Source organism: Gobius niger (genome assembly GCF_951799975.1).
Source record: "Gobius niger genome assembly, chromosome: 11".
NCBI classification, from domain to species: Eukaryota; Metazoa; Chordata; class Actinopteri; order Gobiiformes; family Gobiidae; genus Gobius; species Gobius niger.
In genome coordinates this window covers 32,192,385-32,209,054 of record NC_136862.1, presented here as the reverse complement: position 1 = coordinate 32,209,054, position 16,670 = coordinate 32,192,385, and the positions used below count along the sequence as shown (strand labels likewise).

The following is a 16,670-nucleotide window of genomic DNA, read 5'->3' as shown; positions in this document are numbered from 1 at the left end:
CCTTGTGTCAGAAAGTTTGCCGCCTTGGCCGAAGATCACAGTTAATGCTTTGTACCTTTTGTTCTACAAAAACAACCATCAGATGAACTTTACAGTTGCTTTCTTGGTTTTTCTAGGTTGATTTTTGTGCAGTGTTTTTCTGAACTCTTTGCCTCTTGCCCTGACTCCACTGACCCCTTTATAAACAAAGGGTCCAGTGAAGGCTGCCGTCCACAAATGATATGCAGATTCGCCGCGGCTACATCCGATGTCAACCGAGTGCTATTGTTCTTCCCGGCAAAGTCACCCTTCACCAACATTAGGACCGTTTTGGTTTTCATTCGGTGTCAACAAAAAACAAACTGATGTCAGCTAATATTGAAATGCCTTGCTTAATTTGTTCAAATTGTTTCATGTGATTCAGGCTAAATATTTGTCACACAAAAAAGACACTAATAAAACATGTTTTGAAAAATGTGTGATTTTGTTTTATTTAGCTAGTGATTTTTCTTGATGCTGATTTTCCAAACTGGTTTAAAATGTGTTTCCGCCCAACTTGTATGAAAGCCTCAGACTAAAATCATAACTAAATCTAAAACATTTGCTCAAATTTCCCATGTGCTTTTGTTTCTGGCTGTATTGGCAGGCCGATAGAAAACCTCAGTGATTGTGGTTTCTTGCTGTAAAGTGTTTTCCGTCCCCAACACATCGGCTAGCTTGCTGATATGTTGTGCAGATTTAATCAGCGCTATCCGTAATTCAGAAATCAACCACGGGCCGTTTGTAGGTAAATAAACTTTAGAAACATGAAAAAAAGCCAATCCCACTAGACCATTTCTGGATTTGCTTTAAACCTGGCATGATTATTTTATTGCACAGTTAGTGATTTAGTCGTTTGCAGGTTTTTTACCTTTTGGTTTAGCAAAATAAAAAGTGGCACCAGATAGGGCTGCAAGCTTTACTGATATCGAATTGCAGTCGAGGTTTTGACTCCTGCAATAACCTAACCTCAAGAAACTGAGGGTTTTTTCTTCTATTTGATAGATGTTCATCTATCAAAATTGTCAGTCTGAGTTTCCATAGAGCAGATTCTAAAGTGTCTACATAGACTCTCAGTGATTCCATCGCAGATTTCTTTTAGTCACATGGCTGTCCCCCAGAGGTACTCGGGGAAACTCCTCCAGAAAAGGGCTCTGTCCACATAAATCCAAATATTTTTGAAAGTAATTAATTGTGTTTTGTTCTAATTTGGGACATTTTGAGCAGAATATGCTGTTTTGACGGTGTAAAAGTAACACGACTTCCTTCACTCATCGTTTTAGCAGTTGAAGCTTTTAAATGTATGAAATATAACAATTGCAAACCCAATCACAATAATTGTACGAAAAATCATAATTAGGTTTTTGGCAAAATGGCGCAGCCCTAGCGCCAGCGTCAACATGCTAGATTTCTTTTGGTTCAAAGTTCTGAACCATTTGATCAATATTTTCGGGTTTCTTCTTGTAGGTTGTCCTTGAGATGTAAATCATGTTTAGTAGATTTCAATATATTTTTTCTACACACAAATTGCAATTTCAGTTTTAATTGTTGCGATTAGCAAATTGCAAAGACTTTCTCTTTTTTGGAAGTACTTGACCTGTACCTTAGACCTGCGTTTCACAACCTTGCGTGACTATTTTTACCAGTGAGCCTTATGTCACAGTTACACAGTTTTCCAAAGTTGTTCTGGCCCTGCAAGCACCGACGAGGTGAAATGGATTGGCTTTTGTATCGTCCCAGAAGATCATGTTTCTTAAAGGTATTTACTACATGACATTAGTGTGGACAGAGCGGGTTTGAAACGGCCTTGCCTAATGTCGTGGTTTCAGTGGAGAGTTGCCTAAACCTGTTGCGTGTTTTCCTTTTAAAACTTTGACCGACGGCAGAGAGAAGAAACATGCAGCAGATTGCAGTGTTCCGTAGAGACCTGCCTCAGAGGTCAGTGACTGCACAGCTTGACCCTTGGGAACTATGGGATTGTCCAGAACAGATGGATCAAGCAAGAAATCGTCACGAGAAACCTAACATTGCAGGAACTGTTGGTTTTTTGTCTGACATTTGCAGAACTGAAGCGTAATTTAGACTATTGTGTGTTTGCAAATTTCACTCATCATCAACCAGTGAGGGAGAAAGCTTTGTCTTTCACTATATTTGTGAACAATGACCTTCGTGCACTGTGCATCAAATTATAAAGCCTTTTTTTATTGAGGGGGAACTCGCAGGTAGTGGTTGTTGATGGCTTTGCAGCGACCCTTTGCTCTTTGACAATTGTGTAAAGTGGTCATCGACTCATCCGTGTGAAGAATTGAGATGTTAAGGATGCTCGAGGGCTGAGGTTGGACAAGGACTAACAATTAAGAACTTGTACGCACCTTCTTTCTTTTCTTTCTGGTATCTGGTATGTGGCTCCCCCTGGGGCCAGGTGACCCTTGATAAAGAGATTCTTTATCTCAGTGATAGTTACATATCACTGGGATATTGCCATAAAGCTAACTTTGCCGCAAATGTTATGAGACAGCTATTAGACAGTGGTATAGGATTCAAGAATTTTGAACCCCCCTCAGCTGGACTACGAAGGTGAGGGGGCAAACATCAGGCAGCAGGTCAAATGAAAGCATGGGTGTGATTTAGGGCTGTCACGGTATGAAAATTTTACCTCACGGTTATGGTGACCAAAATTATCACGGTTTTCGGTATTATCGCGGTATTTTTTTTAAATGTGTGTGAATATGTTCAGAAAGCATTGATAGTCCTACACAAACTGAAATCGTTTCAAAAAAGTTTAACAGTGCTTGTTACATAAAAAAATACAGACAAAGCCTTTTCACATCAAAGTAAAGGAACTATAAGGATGTGTTGTTGATGTTTCGAGAGTTTTACATGTGCTATTTATAGCGTCAGAAACGAAGATAAACCGTCTATATCAGGAAAACTGTTGTTGTCCTTCCAGTGAGCTTTCACTTTGCAGATTCGGGAAAATGCCGTCATTATTAAATTCATAAAACTGCGGCGAGAGTGAATCTATTGCAATCTGCCACCGGGAGCCCCGTAACGCATTGTGCCATCGTGCGGAGGTATCCGGACACGGCTTGTGCTGGCGGTGGCGCTGCAGCCGCACTATGGGGCGACTCGTTACATTCTCCCTCAACCCAAAGTCCCACATCAGCATTTCAGCTAAAGCGCTAACGTTAGCTTACTGCTATAGAGCTGTGGGAGACGGTCACGCAGGAGAGTCAAGAGGTTCGAAGTATTGCTGCATTTGGAGACACTTTTTCCTGCACGCTCCGCAAACTGAACTCTGAAGGCTGACAGATCCTGCGCTGTCGTGTCGGACATGTTTCCAGCTTCCAGAAAGTTCTGTTTCGGTTGCAAACAACAAAGTGCGCATGCGCGGAAACTGCAGCAGATGAGACGGTGGCTGGTGAGGCTCACCGGGCCTACACCACGGGTGCGGTTATTCACCGAGATAATAATAAAAACACAAAACAAGACGGTCATTTTCACCGTCAAAATTTTTACCGGGGTTTACTGCTACACCGGTTACCGTGACATCCCTAGTGTGATTACTGTACAAGCTACAATACTACACCTCGGGGATTTGAATCAAACTAGTATGATGAAATGTAAAATAAAGACACCATAACTCGTTGGAAGAAGCATGCTCTTGTGAGGAGAGGTTTTCTCTGTGATGCATACTGCAGCTTAGATGATTGGTAATTCTAAACATCGACCACACTAGTGGTATATGATCCTGAACATGTACCGGGGCATTTACCCCATTGTTAACTTCAAGTGGAATGAACAGGTTTCGCCCGATGTGACGGCACCGAAAGCTGTCAAAAGACTTACATTTGGGCATGTTCGTTTGGCCCGTCAGCAGTTTGTGATGGTTCGGTCTTGGTTTGTGTGTAATTGGACGATGCAGCAGTGGCCGCACCTGAAACAACCCCATGTTTAAAGTTCACTGCCCCTCTCCTACACCCCTGTGGCGTTTTAAGATGCCGGGCGCGTTTTGATTTACGCCGCCCCATTAAAAGTGACAGAGCTGGAGCTTGAGCCGGACACTCGAGGATTTTCCCTGATCTGATCACGGAGCTGGGCCCAGAGCTGGGGCTAAATGTAGCTCTTTATTTAAGACCAGCGCGCCTCATGTCGTCGATGGTAAACTGTTTGTTGATGTGGAACAGTTAAGCCCCGATTTCCTTTGCCAAACGCTCCACACAGACAGGTTCAGTATTTGTTTAGCTCAGTGCCGGCAGCTGCGCATATCGGTGCATCGATCTCTATTATTTTTATTAACCATGGAATACTTTTCTATCTGTACCGTCACTCGGAGAGTCCATTAGGTTTCTCGAAGTTTCACCAAACTTGCTCTGATCCTTTCAAACCGTCTCCCCTTTCTAGGCACAATATTTGAAGTTATACCAAAAGTGTTTCAATGTAGTTTAAACTTCGATGTTTTCACCAGCGATGGAACACACACATTTTACACGCAGTGGTCAGTGTTGAGATTTTAGCTAAAGCTTTCTCCCTTAGTTTTCATGCCAGTGTAAAAAATAGGCCGTTTTATGTTGAAGTGTCGCTTCGGCATTTCCCCCACACATGTTAATTCACATTGCATAGACAATGACATTACAAAACATACAAAACATAGCCTTTTTACTCAAAATGTCCACACTTTTTTCATTGAGGGCAGCATATTGAAGTGTATGCAGTGTGAGGGGCAAGAGATCGGTGGTCAGTGAAACCATCCATCCATCCATTTTCTTCCACTTGTCCCAGGTCGTGGGGGCTGTTGGAGCTGCCCAAATCACATTGCACCAGCCCTCTATGGCGCCTCCTGCAGGTGGTGGGTCCACAGCAGGACGGCCTCATGGTTCTAACCGGGCCTGTTGGTCTCTCATAAGGGGCTTCTGAACCGCTCTTTGTCTGACCCGTCACCTAGGACCTGTTTTCCATGGGAGACCCTACCAGGGGCACGAAGCCCCCGACAACAGAGCTCCAGGATCATTCAGGTTCTCAAACCCCTCCACCACGTTAAGGTGGCGGCTCCAGGAGAGGGTGCAGAGAAACATTCACCAAAAAGACGTATAAACTGTGCCAAACACCTTTTATCAAGGCTTGGAACTGTAGTCTCACAATAAAATGTTAGTTTTTGAGGTTTTAGTCGTGTGGAATAGCGAAACGTAGTCATTTCTCGGCAGATGTGCCAATGCAACAATGCGTTTGGCCCCTGGACCCCCTGCTTTCTACACTCTTGAATCATCAGCTCCTACTGACGCCAGACTTTCCTGTCTTGAGCTAAACAATATTTTGTAGGTTTTTTCAGAGGGATTTTGAAATATCTAATTCCTTCCTAATTGAGTTTTAAAGAACAAAAAATAAGGTGAAACATTATGTTTTATTTATTTTTATTTTTTTCAGATTTTTTACATGCACATCTAGCTTATTTAAAAACCAAACAACCTCCAAAAATCCCCTTTGTATCAACAAAATAAAATGATAATTTAATCATGGCTTGATCCATTATTGAGATTTTGGCGCTGAAAATATTGGCAATTTTTCAATGCACACGATTGCCTTTTTCCTATGTGAAAACAGACAGCGTGTCAAAGATGGCTGTGAAACTGCATGGAGCCGGTTGGATCAGAGTCATGTGCTGGCGCTGCAGCGTTAACTTGTCAAACGGGTCACTGCTCTGTGTGTCCCAGAAAGACTTTCAGCTGGAGAACGCTCGGCTTTTGTCATCTCAACATGATCTGCGTGTTCTATGTCAGCCCGGGGAAAACAGCACATGCACATGCTTTAATAGGCACGCTTTTTTGTTGGTTTAATTGGACGGTGTTAGCAAATAATGGGTAAATGTTTCTGCTCCATTGCCTGATCTCCTTAGACCCAGCAGTGACGGCCCGGGCTTATTTTAGCAGCTCATACGAACTCATGACGTGTGTTTTATTTAATCAGACGCCTCTAATCGCAAAGACCCGCTCTCCTTCACCTCAGGGACAAGTGTCCACTGCAGTGACGACAGTGTTGGCAATGGGGCAGCTTCATCATGGAGCTTTTGACCAGCATAAAACTAGGACTATGCTGAGCCTAAAAGAGGACTAACAGTGCTAAAGAGAGGTGGAAAACGGGGCTAAAACTGGCTACCCTTGGTCCGAAGTGATTGGTGTGGCCAAACATCGATTTTTATCTTATAGTGGTATTTTCTGGCACGATAGTTTTTATACCGATCTTTATACTTTTGAGAAATGAATTGCTTGCATAGGTTATATGTGTCAATTATCACAGTGTTGGATTATTGCGAGGCTAGACGTAAACCAGTAACACATCGAATTATGAGTTACCAAGTTCCCACTAAGGCTGAGACTTTATACGATTCGATACATGTTGCGATACATCATATTTTAATTTGGATTTTTTATTGTAAGAAACTGCAACGCCCTCAATGAATTTAGTAAGAAAGCACAAGTTTAGTTTCCAAAAGTTCTGTATTATTTAACCTCTTAACTCCAGCCTGAACCGAGAGGATCTTTTTCCTCACGTCAGCAGATTTTTTTTCCATCATTTTTTTGTTGGGTGTTCAACTCAAATTTTTCTCACATTTCTGTCATTTTTTCATCAATTTTTTATCAAATTTTTGTCCTTTTTTGTCACATTTTTGTCATTTTTTTGTCATTTTTTCAACAATTTCTTGTCAATTTCTTGTGACATTTTTGTGACTTTTTTGCCACTTTTTCATCAATTTTTCGTCCCTTTTTTGTCAATGTTTTCTCACTTTTTTGTCACATTTCCAACATTGTTTCCGTCTCAGTTTTGTTGCTATTTTCACAGCTTTTTTTCCAGAAGCTTTTGGACTGGGGTAAAGCCAAACTGGAGAAAATGTAATCGCTTCAGGTGGGAGTTAAGGGGTTAAATAATACTCTTTTTGATTAAACCAATCTCTCTAGAGCTCGTAATAACACGACTGTCAGATCAAAAAACATTTGGAATATTTTTTTTATGAGTTGTGTATCAAAGTATTGCTTTCCGATACACTTAGGACATTTTCCATGTGTATTAATGGAAGTAGCTTCTTTAGCTGCAACATAAGAATCTGATTTGATGGTTAAACACTGAAAAATCTTAAAGAAATCATCTTCGCCGTCTGACACCAGGGTTTGAAGAGGACAGTGTTTTACGCCGTGGCCGATATGAAGAAGAGCTTCAAATGAGGGCTAGGTTATAGTGCATGGCTCATTCTATGGGATTGGGTCGCTCGGGCACACCCCAGTGCGTGTGCCTGTTTGACTGCTATTTGAGATGCAGCTATGGCATGAATAGCGTTGATACAAATACAGTAAGACTTTAATGTTCATTACTGGGATGCCGCCAGGAGCTAAACCGCTTCATGTATATTGTAATAATCCTTGTGAAACCTTTTGAGCACGAGGAGAGCAGCTTGGCCTGAAATACAACTTCCTCATTGTGTTGCAGAGTAAGTAAACAAGTCGACCAACACATCAGCGGCTCGGTGCGGTCACTGGCATTTAGTGTGTATCAAATCTGGAAAATCTGGGTTAAGGTTAGCCAAACTGGAGACCGCTTGAATATTGGAATGAGCCGCATTAAACGTGTAGCACAGTTCGGTTTCAATCACCGCCTTTGCGATCAGACTGATTGAACGGTCTTCTCGTCAGCCCTGTAGCTTTAAGACTCTTTTCTAACGTGATGCTCTTGTTTTCGGCAGCTGGCCCGTGCCCCAGCTGGAGCCCGCCCAGATCCGGCTGATCGTGTACCAGGACAGCGAGCATCGAGGCAGGGTCGTGCTCTTCGACTCCCACGGCAAGAAGAAGGGACCAGAGGACACGCCCATCACCGTAAGACACCGCTTCACATCGTTTAGCTTTTCGTGAATGCATTATTAACTCATATCTGTTTCCCAATTGTACTTAATGATGCAAATAATGATCCTGTCTGTATCTGCGCACGGCTCCTCCCCCCCCAGGTCAGACGACAAGGCTGTGAATCCACGGCCTCATGTCGAGTTCGGTCGTGCCGGTTTGTCCTGTGCTTATCTCAGTAATAATAGGCTCAGCTGACTGCCTGTAATCTGCGTTCTCTCTTCCTCACATGACGCCGAGTCCTTCCTACTCGCCTGTCCACCTCCCTCGGTCTTAAGACGGTTTTAGACCTGTTGGTTTAACCGGTGGGGCCTAGTCTTGATTGGGACTTAGCGTTTATACATGAAAGATGATGGAAATGTACCTTTACCCCGAGGGCTTATTCAACTACAGCTGTTTTTCCCAGATTGCCCTTTTGTCGTGGTTGAGCACCTGCCCCTCAAAATGTCTGTGCACGTCACTGTCGCTAAACTAATACATTATGTGAAAAGGCTGGAATAACAGTTGACCGGGCAAAGGGCTCTTAACCTGGTTGCTTAATTAGTAACAGTAACAGTTAACCGGTTAATCAGTTAAAGCAGTACTGAGTAACTCTTTCCCCCTAGAGGCCATAAGCGCAACTAGGGCTGTCACGGTTACCGGTGTAGCGGTAAACCCCGGTACAAATGTTGACAATAATAATTACCGTTCTGTTTTTGAAAAAATATTTTCCTGCGGCGCCATCTCATCTGCTGAAGTCGCCGCGCAGGCGCACTTTGTAGCTACAACCAAAACTAAACTTTCTCAAAGCTGGAATCATGTCCGAGACGACAGCGCTCAGGATCTATCAGCCTCAGAGACCGAGCCTGAAGTCTGGACATGTTTTGGGTATTTTAAGAAAGCCGAATGACAGATAGAATAGATAGAACCCGGTGCTAAAGAGGCAACAATACTTCGAACCTCTTGACTCACCTGCGTGACCGTCTCCCACAACTCTATAACAAGTAAGCTAATGTTAGCGCTTTAGCTGAAATGCTGATGTGGGAGAATGTAACGAGTCGCCCCATAGTGCGGCTGCAGCGCCACCGCCAGCATAAGCCGTGACACTTCCACATCATGGCACATGCGTTACGGGGCTCCCAGTGGCCGATTGCAATAGAGACTCGCCACAGTTTTATGAATTTAACAATGATCACTGTCTGAGGCATTTTCCCAAATCTGCAAAGTGAAAGCTCACTGGAAGGACACAAACTGAGAGCAATTTTCCTGATATAGACGGTTTATCTAGTTCAAAAATATTCTTCTTCGTTACTGGTGCTATAAATAGCACATGTAATACCTCGAAACATCAACAACACATCGTTATAGTTCCTTTACTTTGATGTGAAAAGTTGCACTTTTGATAAGGCTGTGTCTGTATTGTTTTTATATAACAAGCACTGTTAATATGTTCAGAAAGCATTGATAGTCCTACACACACTGAAATAGTTTCAAAAAAGTTTAACACACATTAAAAAAAATACCGCGATAATACCGAAAACCGTGATCATTTTGGCCACAATAACCATGAGGTAAAATTTTCATACCGTGACAGCCCTAAGCGCAACTGCAAGTGTCTTAGCAAGTTGTGATTTTTTTTTACTCATTAATTGTCCTTGAGAGTAAATACTACGCTGACAGAAAAGACAAGGGGAGAGAGGGATATTGTACATCCAATTACACAATAGAAATCCTTTTTTTCCATCAAACTTGGCTGTAAACACTGTCTGATCGGTGCTAGCCCGCAGTTAGCTTTGCCCGTTAGCCTGTTAGCTTCTCCTTCGTGATTCTATTAGTGTGTATTGGTCGCTCCGGTCCGGTGGCAGTCAAGTTGCTAGTTGTGGTTTTCTGGCCAGAGACACCAGGGGCAGATGAAAGACCCCCCAATCATCCCATTAACACTTGTATTACCCCGAGAGGGACTACAAAGGATTTATTTAACGTAAGCAAGTTACTTAGCACTGCTTAAAACTAAAACATCCCTGTGCTGTTCTAGGATCCGCGCTGCACGTCGTAACGAGTCCGTCTGACTCCGTCCTCTCTATAAACCCTGATAAACAGCAGTGGTGTCGCAACGAAGAACCAAAACAATGAGCTCGTGCTGAAACATGTGCTTCTCCTGCTCCTCTGAAATCAACATTTCAGCTTTAAATCCAACAATAACAATTTTACTATAGCTTTTTAAATAATAATTGAAATATGAAACTACAAGAAGCATGCTTGTTTTTATTTATTAAGAATCGATGAAGAACCACATCGATAAGAGAAATGATCAGTGGCTTTGGTAGCGATAAGTTTTTTATCTATTCCCATCCCTTATGAAGCTACTTTGTTCAAAAAGGTCAAAGCAGGACGTATCCACCGCGAATCACGAGTTATCTTTCGGTCTGCGTGAGGAACGAGGAAGGAATGTCATGATTAGTTAATTTCTGGTCACATGGAGGTCTGGATGATGATGCATGCCATTGGGAATGCCTCTGTTACACAAGCGCTCTGTGTTTGTACGGCACGCTCATTCTTCCAAACGGTTAAATCAGACCAGGTTTGAGTGACATCAGCGGAACAAAAGGGCCTTGAGAAACCCATATGTGTTTTTTCGACTTCACAGCCAGCCTCTGCGATATTAGTCTACGTACAAATGTGTTCAGTGGAGTCAAAGGCGCAGATCGGTAGCACAGTTTGCTCCATGGCAACTCCGCAAAGCTAAAGTGCAGCGTTCCAGTGAGAGCTGTGGTGGATCTTTCTGCAGCAGAGGGGAAGGGAGGGTTCATGAGAGAGTCATATGACCCGCAGTCACATGCTGCTGTCAGACTGCAGTGTGCTCCCTCACGTATGCGCCGCTCTGCTGAGTCAATACTGCCCCGTGTGCTCCGTCCAGCTGAAGGAAAGATCCCACAGTCACAGAGCTGTCGTGGGCTGGGCTGCACTGGTTTTATTCTTAGTTTTAGTGCAAATACATCTGCACTTTTCACATGAAGATTATGTCCACTGTGGTTAAATAGATGAAGATGAACAACATTCTTCCCTGCAGTGGCCCTGTCCCAAATGCATTCCTGCCAAAAGGAGGAGGCACATGACTTCCCCCGCGCTGCTTTTAGTCTGCTGTTTACATAAGTGAAACCAGGGTTGGCTTTCACTGCTTTGTGCCTTCAGAAGTTTTAATTAGCTTTACCCAACTTCAGGATGTTTGAAGTTATGTTAGAAATGGTTAAAATAACTGGAGATGCCGATATCTGATGTTAACCGATACCAAGAGACTTCCTTTATGAGTGAAAAATGAAAAGTTGACTTCATTGCAAGAAAGTCTTGTCTTCTCTTGCAAACGAGATGTTACATATCAATTATATCCATCAATAAATTAATGTAAAAACATTAAACAAGATTCACTGGACCTTTCTACACCAAGTAAATACCCTTGGGTAAATGATAGGCTTTAGGTTGTATTAATATTACCGTATTTTCCAGATTTTAAGTCGCATTTTTTTTCCATAGTTTGGCAGTGGCCGCGTCTTATACTCCAGAGTGCCTAATATGCATTTTTTTTGCCCCTTTTAAAATTCAAATATATAATTCAGGCTAATCGAGCAGCAGAAAGAAAGTTTGGAGTGAGCGAGAAGCGGAGGTTACTCTTAAGAGAAGAAAACAAAACAAAGCTAATCACAGGCTAAAGGGCAGATGGCCAAAGAGAGAGGAACGAGTTCACAAATGAGAGCTTGAAAAACGTGCTGCCGGGAGAGGCTTGTCAAGGGTGCACTTACGCCTCCGTGCCCAGGTAGTTGCCAAGGCGATTGTTCAGAATTGACACAGAGGTTTCTGTCCCAGCAGCATTGATTAGTTGCCGGTTGCATTAGCATACTGTTGCTAGCCGGGGTATTTTTCACGGCGATCAAAAATACATTTGTAGAAGTTAAAACTAAGTTGTTCTGCCTTTCACGTTACAGCATGTCTATATTCACTTAAATTGAGTTGGTGAAAGTTGTGTTTTTAAAATGATTAGAGCCAAAACCGGTATTGTTTCAGTATCGGATATTTGTAGCCGATACACAATGTCGTATGTTTTCCAGTATCGGCTCCGATGCCAGTGTCGGGATCGGTGTATTCCTAAAAATAACAGATCCTTGACTGGTTATCTTACTATTTTGTCATGGATTCGTAAATTAAAGGCACTTTGGACAAAAACACAAAGCCGAAGAAGATACATACATTGATCCAGATCCTTTGCTCAGTTTGTGTTTATTGCAGTTATTCAGTGTCAAGTCGAGATAGCTTCTTTTGCATTCTTTCTTACACAACTGTTGTTTTTGCATTGTCCACATATTTTTCATACTTGCAAAGTAAAACCGACGGGTTCCTGTGCCTTTTTTGCAGAGCGCCGAGTGCCATGCGAAGGTGTTCGGAAAATTCTGCCAACTCCGGTCGACGGGGGGCAGCAGCAGCTCCCTGGACAGCTCCTCCTCCTCCGGCGAGAGCAAGGTACAAGTCACATAATCATAGCTTATGCATAACAATTTAAACAGACACATGAAAATACCAACAGACTAGGAGCTAAGTTGGAAACGTGATAGTGATGACTTGTGATGATTTTCCAGAATGGGCTGAATTCCGTGTTCTTTCCCCAGGGCTCTAAGAGTTCGTCTGATGGGGCGATGCTGGGGGAGATGATGTTCGGCTCTGTGGCCATGAGCTACAGAGGGTCGACGCTAAAAATCCATCAGATCAGGTGACTTTGCTGTGGCGGGCGGGTAGTACGAGAGAAGCCATGTGTAGCTTCAATGACACCATATTTTTTGATATAGAGACAGTTTGATCATATTTTTTAGCACGTCCTTGTTTTTCTTGACCCTTTGCATAGTGGGTTATTTTATTATACATTTTGGTAATAATTTGCCCATTTGCTGAATAAAGTTTGGGTGTTTGCTCGGAGTGGGCCGAGATCACTCACTGTTGACTGCTTTTACTGCTGAAAGTAATATTTAGACAACAGTTATCTAAGAAAATGCACTTCATATGTTATGCAGAATTTGAACAGGGGATAGTGACAGTGGGACGTCTGAGGAATGAAGAGGTCAGTCAAACTAAAAAAAATAGGGTTTCTGCGGGACATTTAAAGTCATTCAGTAATGCCAAGATGATGTTTTAAAGCGTATGTAGTTTTTGTCCAATTCTCTTGCCTCTATTTGATCAAATGTTTGCACATCTTTGCGCATTTTTTTTCATTAAACTATAGTATTTGGGATTTAAAAATGCCACTAAAAGGCATTAAATTTGAGCTGTCTCCTGCTCCTCCAATTAACATTTAACATTTTTTACAATCGCAATAAGAAGTTTAATCAGAATACACCACCAAATGTATTATTAGCTTATAGTAGGGCTGCTCAGACGCTGAAGAAATGATAATCACGATTATTTTTGTCCTAATTAAAATCACGATTATTCAAACGATTATTTGTTGCCTTTAAAAAAGAGTGTTTATTTTATTTATATATTTCTTAATTAAAAAAAAACCAATGCTGAATATTTTCTGTTTTCTGAACAGTCATAAAAGTACAAATGATTTCAAGTTTGCCTCGATTAAAGAGCGGTTTCTGTTTCACACCTGCCCCCTGCTGGCCAGCCCTCACACCCGCGCAAGTAAACTGAGCAGCACGGCCTGATGACATCATCACACAGCGCTGTTTGTTTGTTTGTTTTCATCTCAGGCAAAAGCATGAGCCATGGCACGTGATATGGGAAGGGAAAATAATCCCAGCGCCATGAAATAATGCAAGTCTGCTTTGCGGAAAAATTAAAATAAAAACAAAAACAAAAATTGCGATTATGCTAATTTTGTAATTGTTTAGTGTAATAATCAAAAGTGTATCGAATTTCAATTAATTGCAGAGCCCTAGCCTATAGCCTATTTTTATTGCATAGAAATCAAGAAAATTGACGAAGAACAGGAATAAGGGCAATTGTCTTTGAAACTACATGATATTGGTAAATTTCCTCAATTCCCATCCCTATTCATTTGTTGATTTTGTTACAAACAATACAGTAAAATGGTTTCATACAAAGGAAAGGGAGTTTGTATCTTCGGGGGTCAAGACTTGATAGTATTGAACTTTGAATTAATTAATAAAGCAGCTCGTAGATGAGGTAATTCAAAGGCATTTATCACGCTCCTCCCCCTGTTCCCTCTCAGATCTCCCCCTCAGCTGATGCTCAGTAAGATTTTCACGGCGCGGGAAGGCAGCGTGTACGGCAGCCTCAACACGTAAGCCCACAATACTACCTATATGTCAATACGGCACGTTGGACTGTGGAGTCAAGAACAAGAAGTACAGTTCGAGTGACCTTTTCTCTTTTTGCAGGTTGCAGGACAGCCTCGAGTTTATTGGGCAGGACAACCACAACACGCTCCGGCCAGACCAGCACACGGGGCACAGCAGTTTACTCGGGAACATCGGTAAATGGAACCTTTTCTCATCCACTCATCCCCTTTTTGCAGATTAACAAAAAAAGAAAAGAAATGTCAATTGCTACATTTAGGGACATGTTGGTGGAGGTTTGTGCATCCTTATTCAGACGCTGTATTGTTTTACTCTGCTGAATAAACCAGACTCCCAACAGCCCTAAGCTCCTGCACACTTGGAAACCCCAGGCCCGGATTTGCTAACACGGAGTTTTAGTATTTCAGAGGAATCGAGCGTTATCCGTTTGCAAAGCTTCGGATATCCCCGGAGTTTTGCAGGAGCTTAAGTGAAAGAGCGTGAAAGCCTTTAGTTGTCGGGGAAAGAGAGGTCGACTTTAAGGCTCTAAGGAGATTTCAAACTCGGACAGGTATTCTTTATAATGGTCAAATGTTTATACACTTTCCAAAGTTCAAAATTGGAGCCTTTCTAATACCTTCCCCCATTTAACCACGTATGCTTTGGATCGTGAAGAATAAATAAACGGGGGACTTTGACGAAGAAGAAGGCGATCTAAAGACATTCACCAATCAGAGAAACTCATCAAAACAAACATCAGCTAGTATACAAAGAAACGGTTAAAACGCAACTTAAACTTTAAAGTCACACAAAGGACTGATAAACATCAGGGGACTTCTGCTAAATCAACAGTCGTGGCACTAAACTGTTCATCAGAGGTTTACAGGGATATTTCAGAGCGACTGTTTCCAGCAGTGTGCGAAAAAGGATGTGATTAGACAGTCGTAAAACCTGATGGAAAAGGGAAATGATTTAGTTCTGAACTACCTCTTGTGCTACACAAAGGATTCTGCTTGCTATTTTCTTTGTAGAACAGCGGTTTGCTAAAGGAGGAGCTCCACACTCGAGCAGCGCTGGGTGCCAAGTAATAACCAAGTTAAAGTACTGCTATCAGGGGGGAAATGTAGCGGTACCCAGCCCTACACTCCAGCAAATGCCACAAGCCTAGCACAAGAAGTAAACCAATATCTGATATTTGCTGAAGTGCTGACCTGTTTTGTCGATCAGCAGTTATATTTGTAAAAATGGCAAGTTAAAGGTGCACTATGCAACTTTTTAATGAAAAAAAAAGTTGATATTAGACCTTCCAGTGACCCAGCGGCTGCATGGGGGGTTAACTTAAAGCCGTGTATCCTGGTGGCTCCCATTATGCTACAGAGTCAGTTTTTTCAGAGCTTCTGGTAGGTTTTGGAATGTAATGGAATATGTAACCATGGATACGGTTCAATCAGCAGTGAAAACCTTATAAACAATTGGTCCTGGAGCATCCTACAGGCCATCGCGAGGGTAAGTAAAGGCACTATGCTAACCACCCAAGCACCCGCTGGGTCACTGAAAGGTCAAATACTTACTAATATCAACTCTTGTTTTTACATAAGGTAGCTCATGTTATATTGGCAACTGCCGTTTCTGCTCGACTCACTTCAAGAACAACTTTCTTGTTTGGAAAGTATCCAACACAAATCCATTCGTTTAGTAGATGGGATGAACAGTGAGGCAGAGGTGAAATTATGTCCCAGACCAGTTTATTTAAAAAAAACAACGTTGTGCTCCCATTGATATGAATTGGGGGCTGCTTTGCGAACAGGACTTACTGTATGTATAGAGGGTCTGTCTGTCCTTTACATGCTCTATTGTTGTGTCAAACTTAACAGGGGCATCCCATTCTCCTGTTAATCACTAACCAACATCCATGTCTTTTGTCCTCTTTTTTTTTTTTTCTCTCTCCCTCTTTTCCTTGTTTTTCGTTCGTTTGCCCAGGATTCTCTCAGCTGTGCAGTCCCCGCCGGGCCTTCTCTGAACAGGGCCCTCTGCGCCTCATCAAAAGCGCCTCTTTCTTTTCAGGTTGGCCGCTTTGACAAAAAAAAAAAACGACTGGCCCTAACCCCACTGTGTGGCGGCTGCATGCGTTTGTAAAGCCTGTAGTTCTGCCGTAGCTCTCTGTAAAAAAAGGGGTTTCTACATGAGTGACAATGGCTTGGTGCTAGAGGAGGCTTATTACCCCCAAAACAAAGCAGTGGTTCAATATTAGTCCTTGTAGAAGCCGACAGTGCACCTGGAAAGTATTCACACCTGTGTACTTTACCCACATTTTGTTATATTTCAGCCTCTTTCCAATATGGATTACATTGTTTTTTCTTCCTTTTCCTTTAATTGACAATGTTTTGTAAATGTATTCAAAATAAAATCATCAGCATCAGTGGGAAAAGGATGCACCCGAGGTCAGTTATGAGTGTCGTAGCGAAGGATGTGAATACTTTAACCCCTTAACTCCCACCTG

At 42.3% G+C, this 16,670-nt stretch overlaps 1 protein-coding gene across 3 annotated transcripts in view; it reads left to right on the top strand.

The window, feature by feature from the left end:
* Positions 1 to 16,670, top strand: part of fnip1 (folliculin interacting protein 1) — a 63,297-nt gene that overhangs the window by 16,553 nt on the left and 30,074 nt on the right. For 2 of the 3 annotated variants that reach the window (XM_079566307.1, XM_079566308.1), the window contains exons 2-7: positions 7,751 to 7,880; positions 12,291 to 12,395; positions 12,542 to 12,642; positions 14,104 to 14,175; positions 14,273 to 14,367; positions 16,151 to 16,234. In XM_079566307.1, the coding sequence (XP_079422433.1) occupies positions 7,751 to 7,880; positions 12,291 to 12,395; positions 12,542 to 12,642; positions 14,104 to 14,175; positions 14,273 to 14,367; positions 16,151 to 16,234 (587 nt within the window). The remainder of the gene's footprint in view (positions 1 to 7,750; positions 7,881 to 12,290; positions 12,396 to 12,541; positions 12,643 to 14,103; positions 14,176 to 14,272; positions 14,368 to 16,150; positions 16,235 to 16,670) is intronic. The other variant, XM_079566309.1, reaches the window with a different exon arrangement.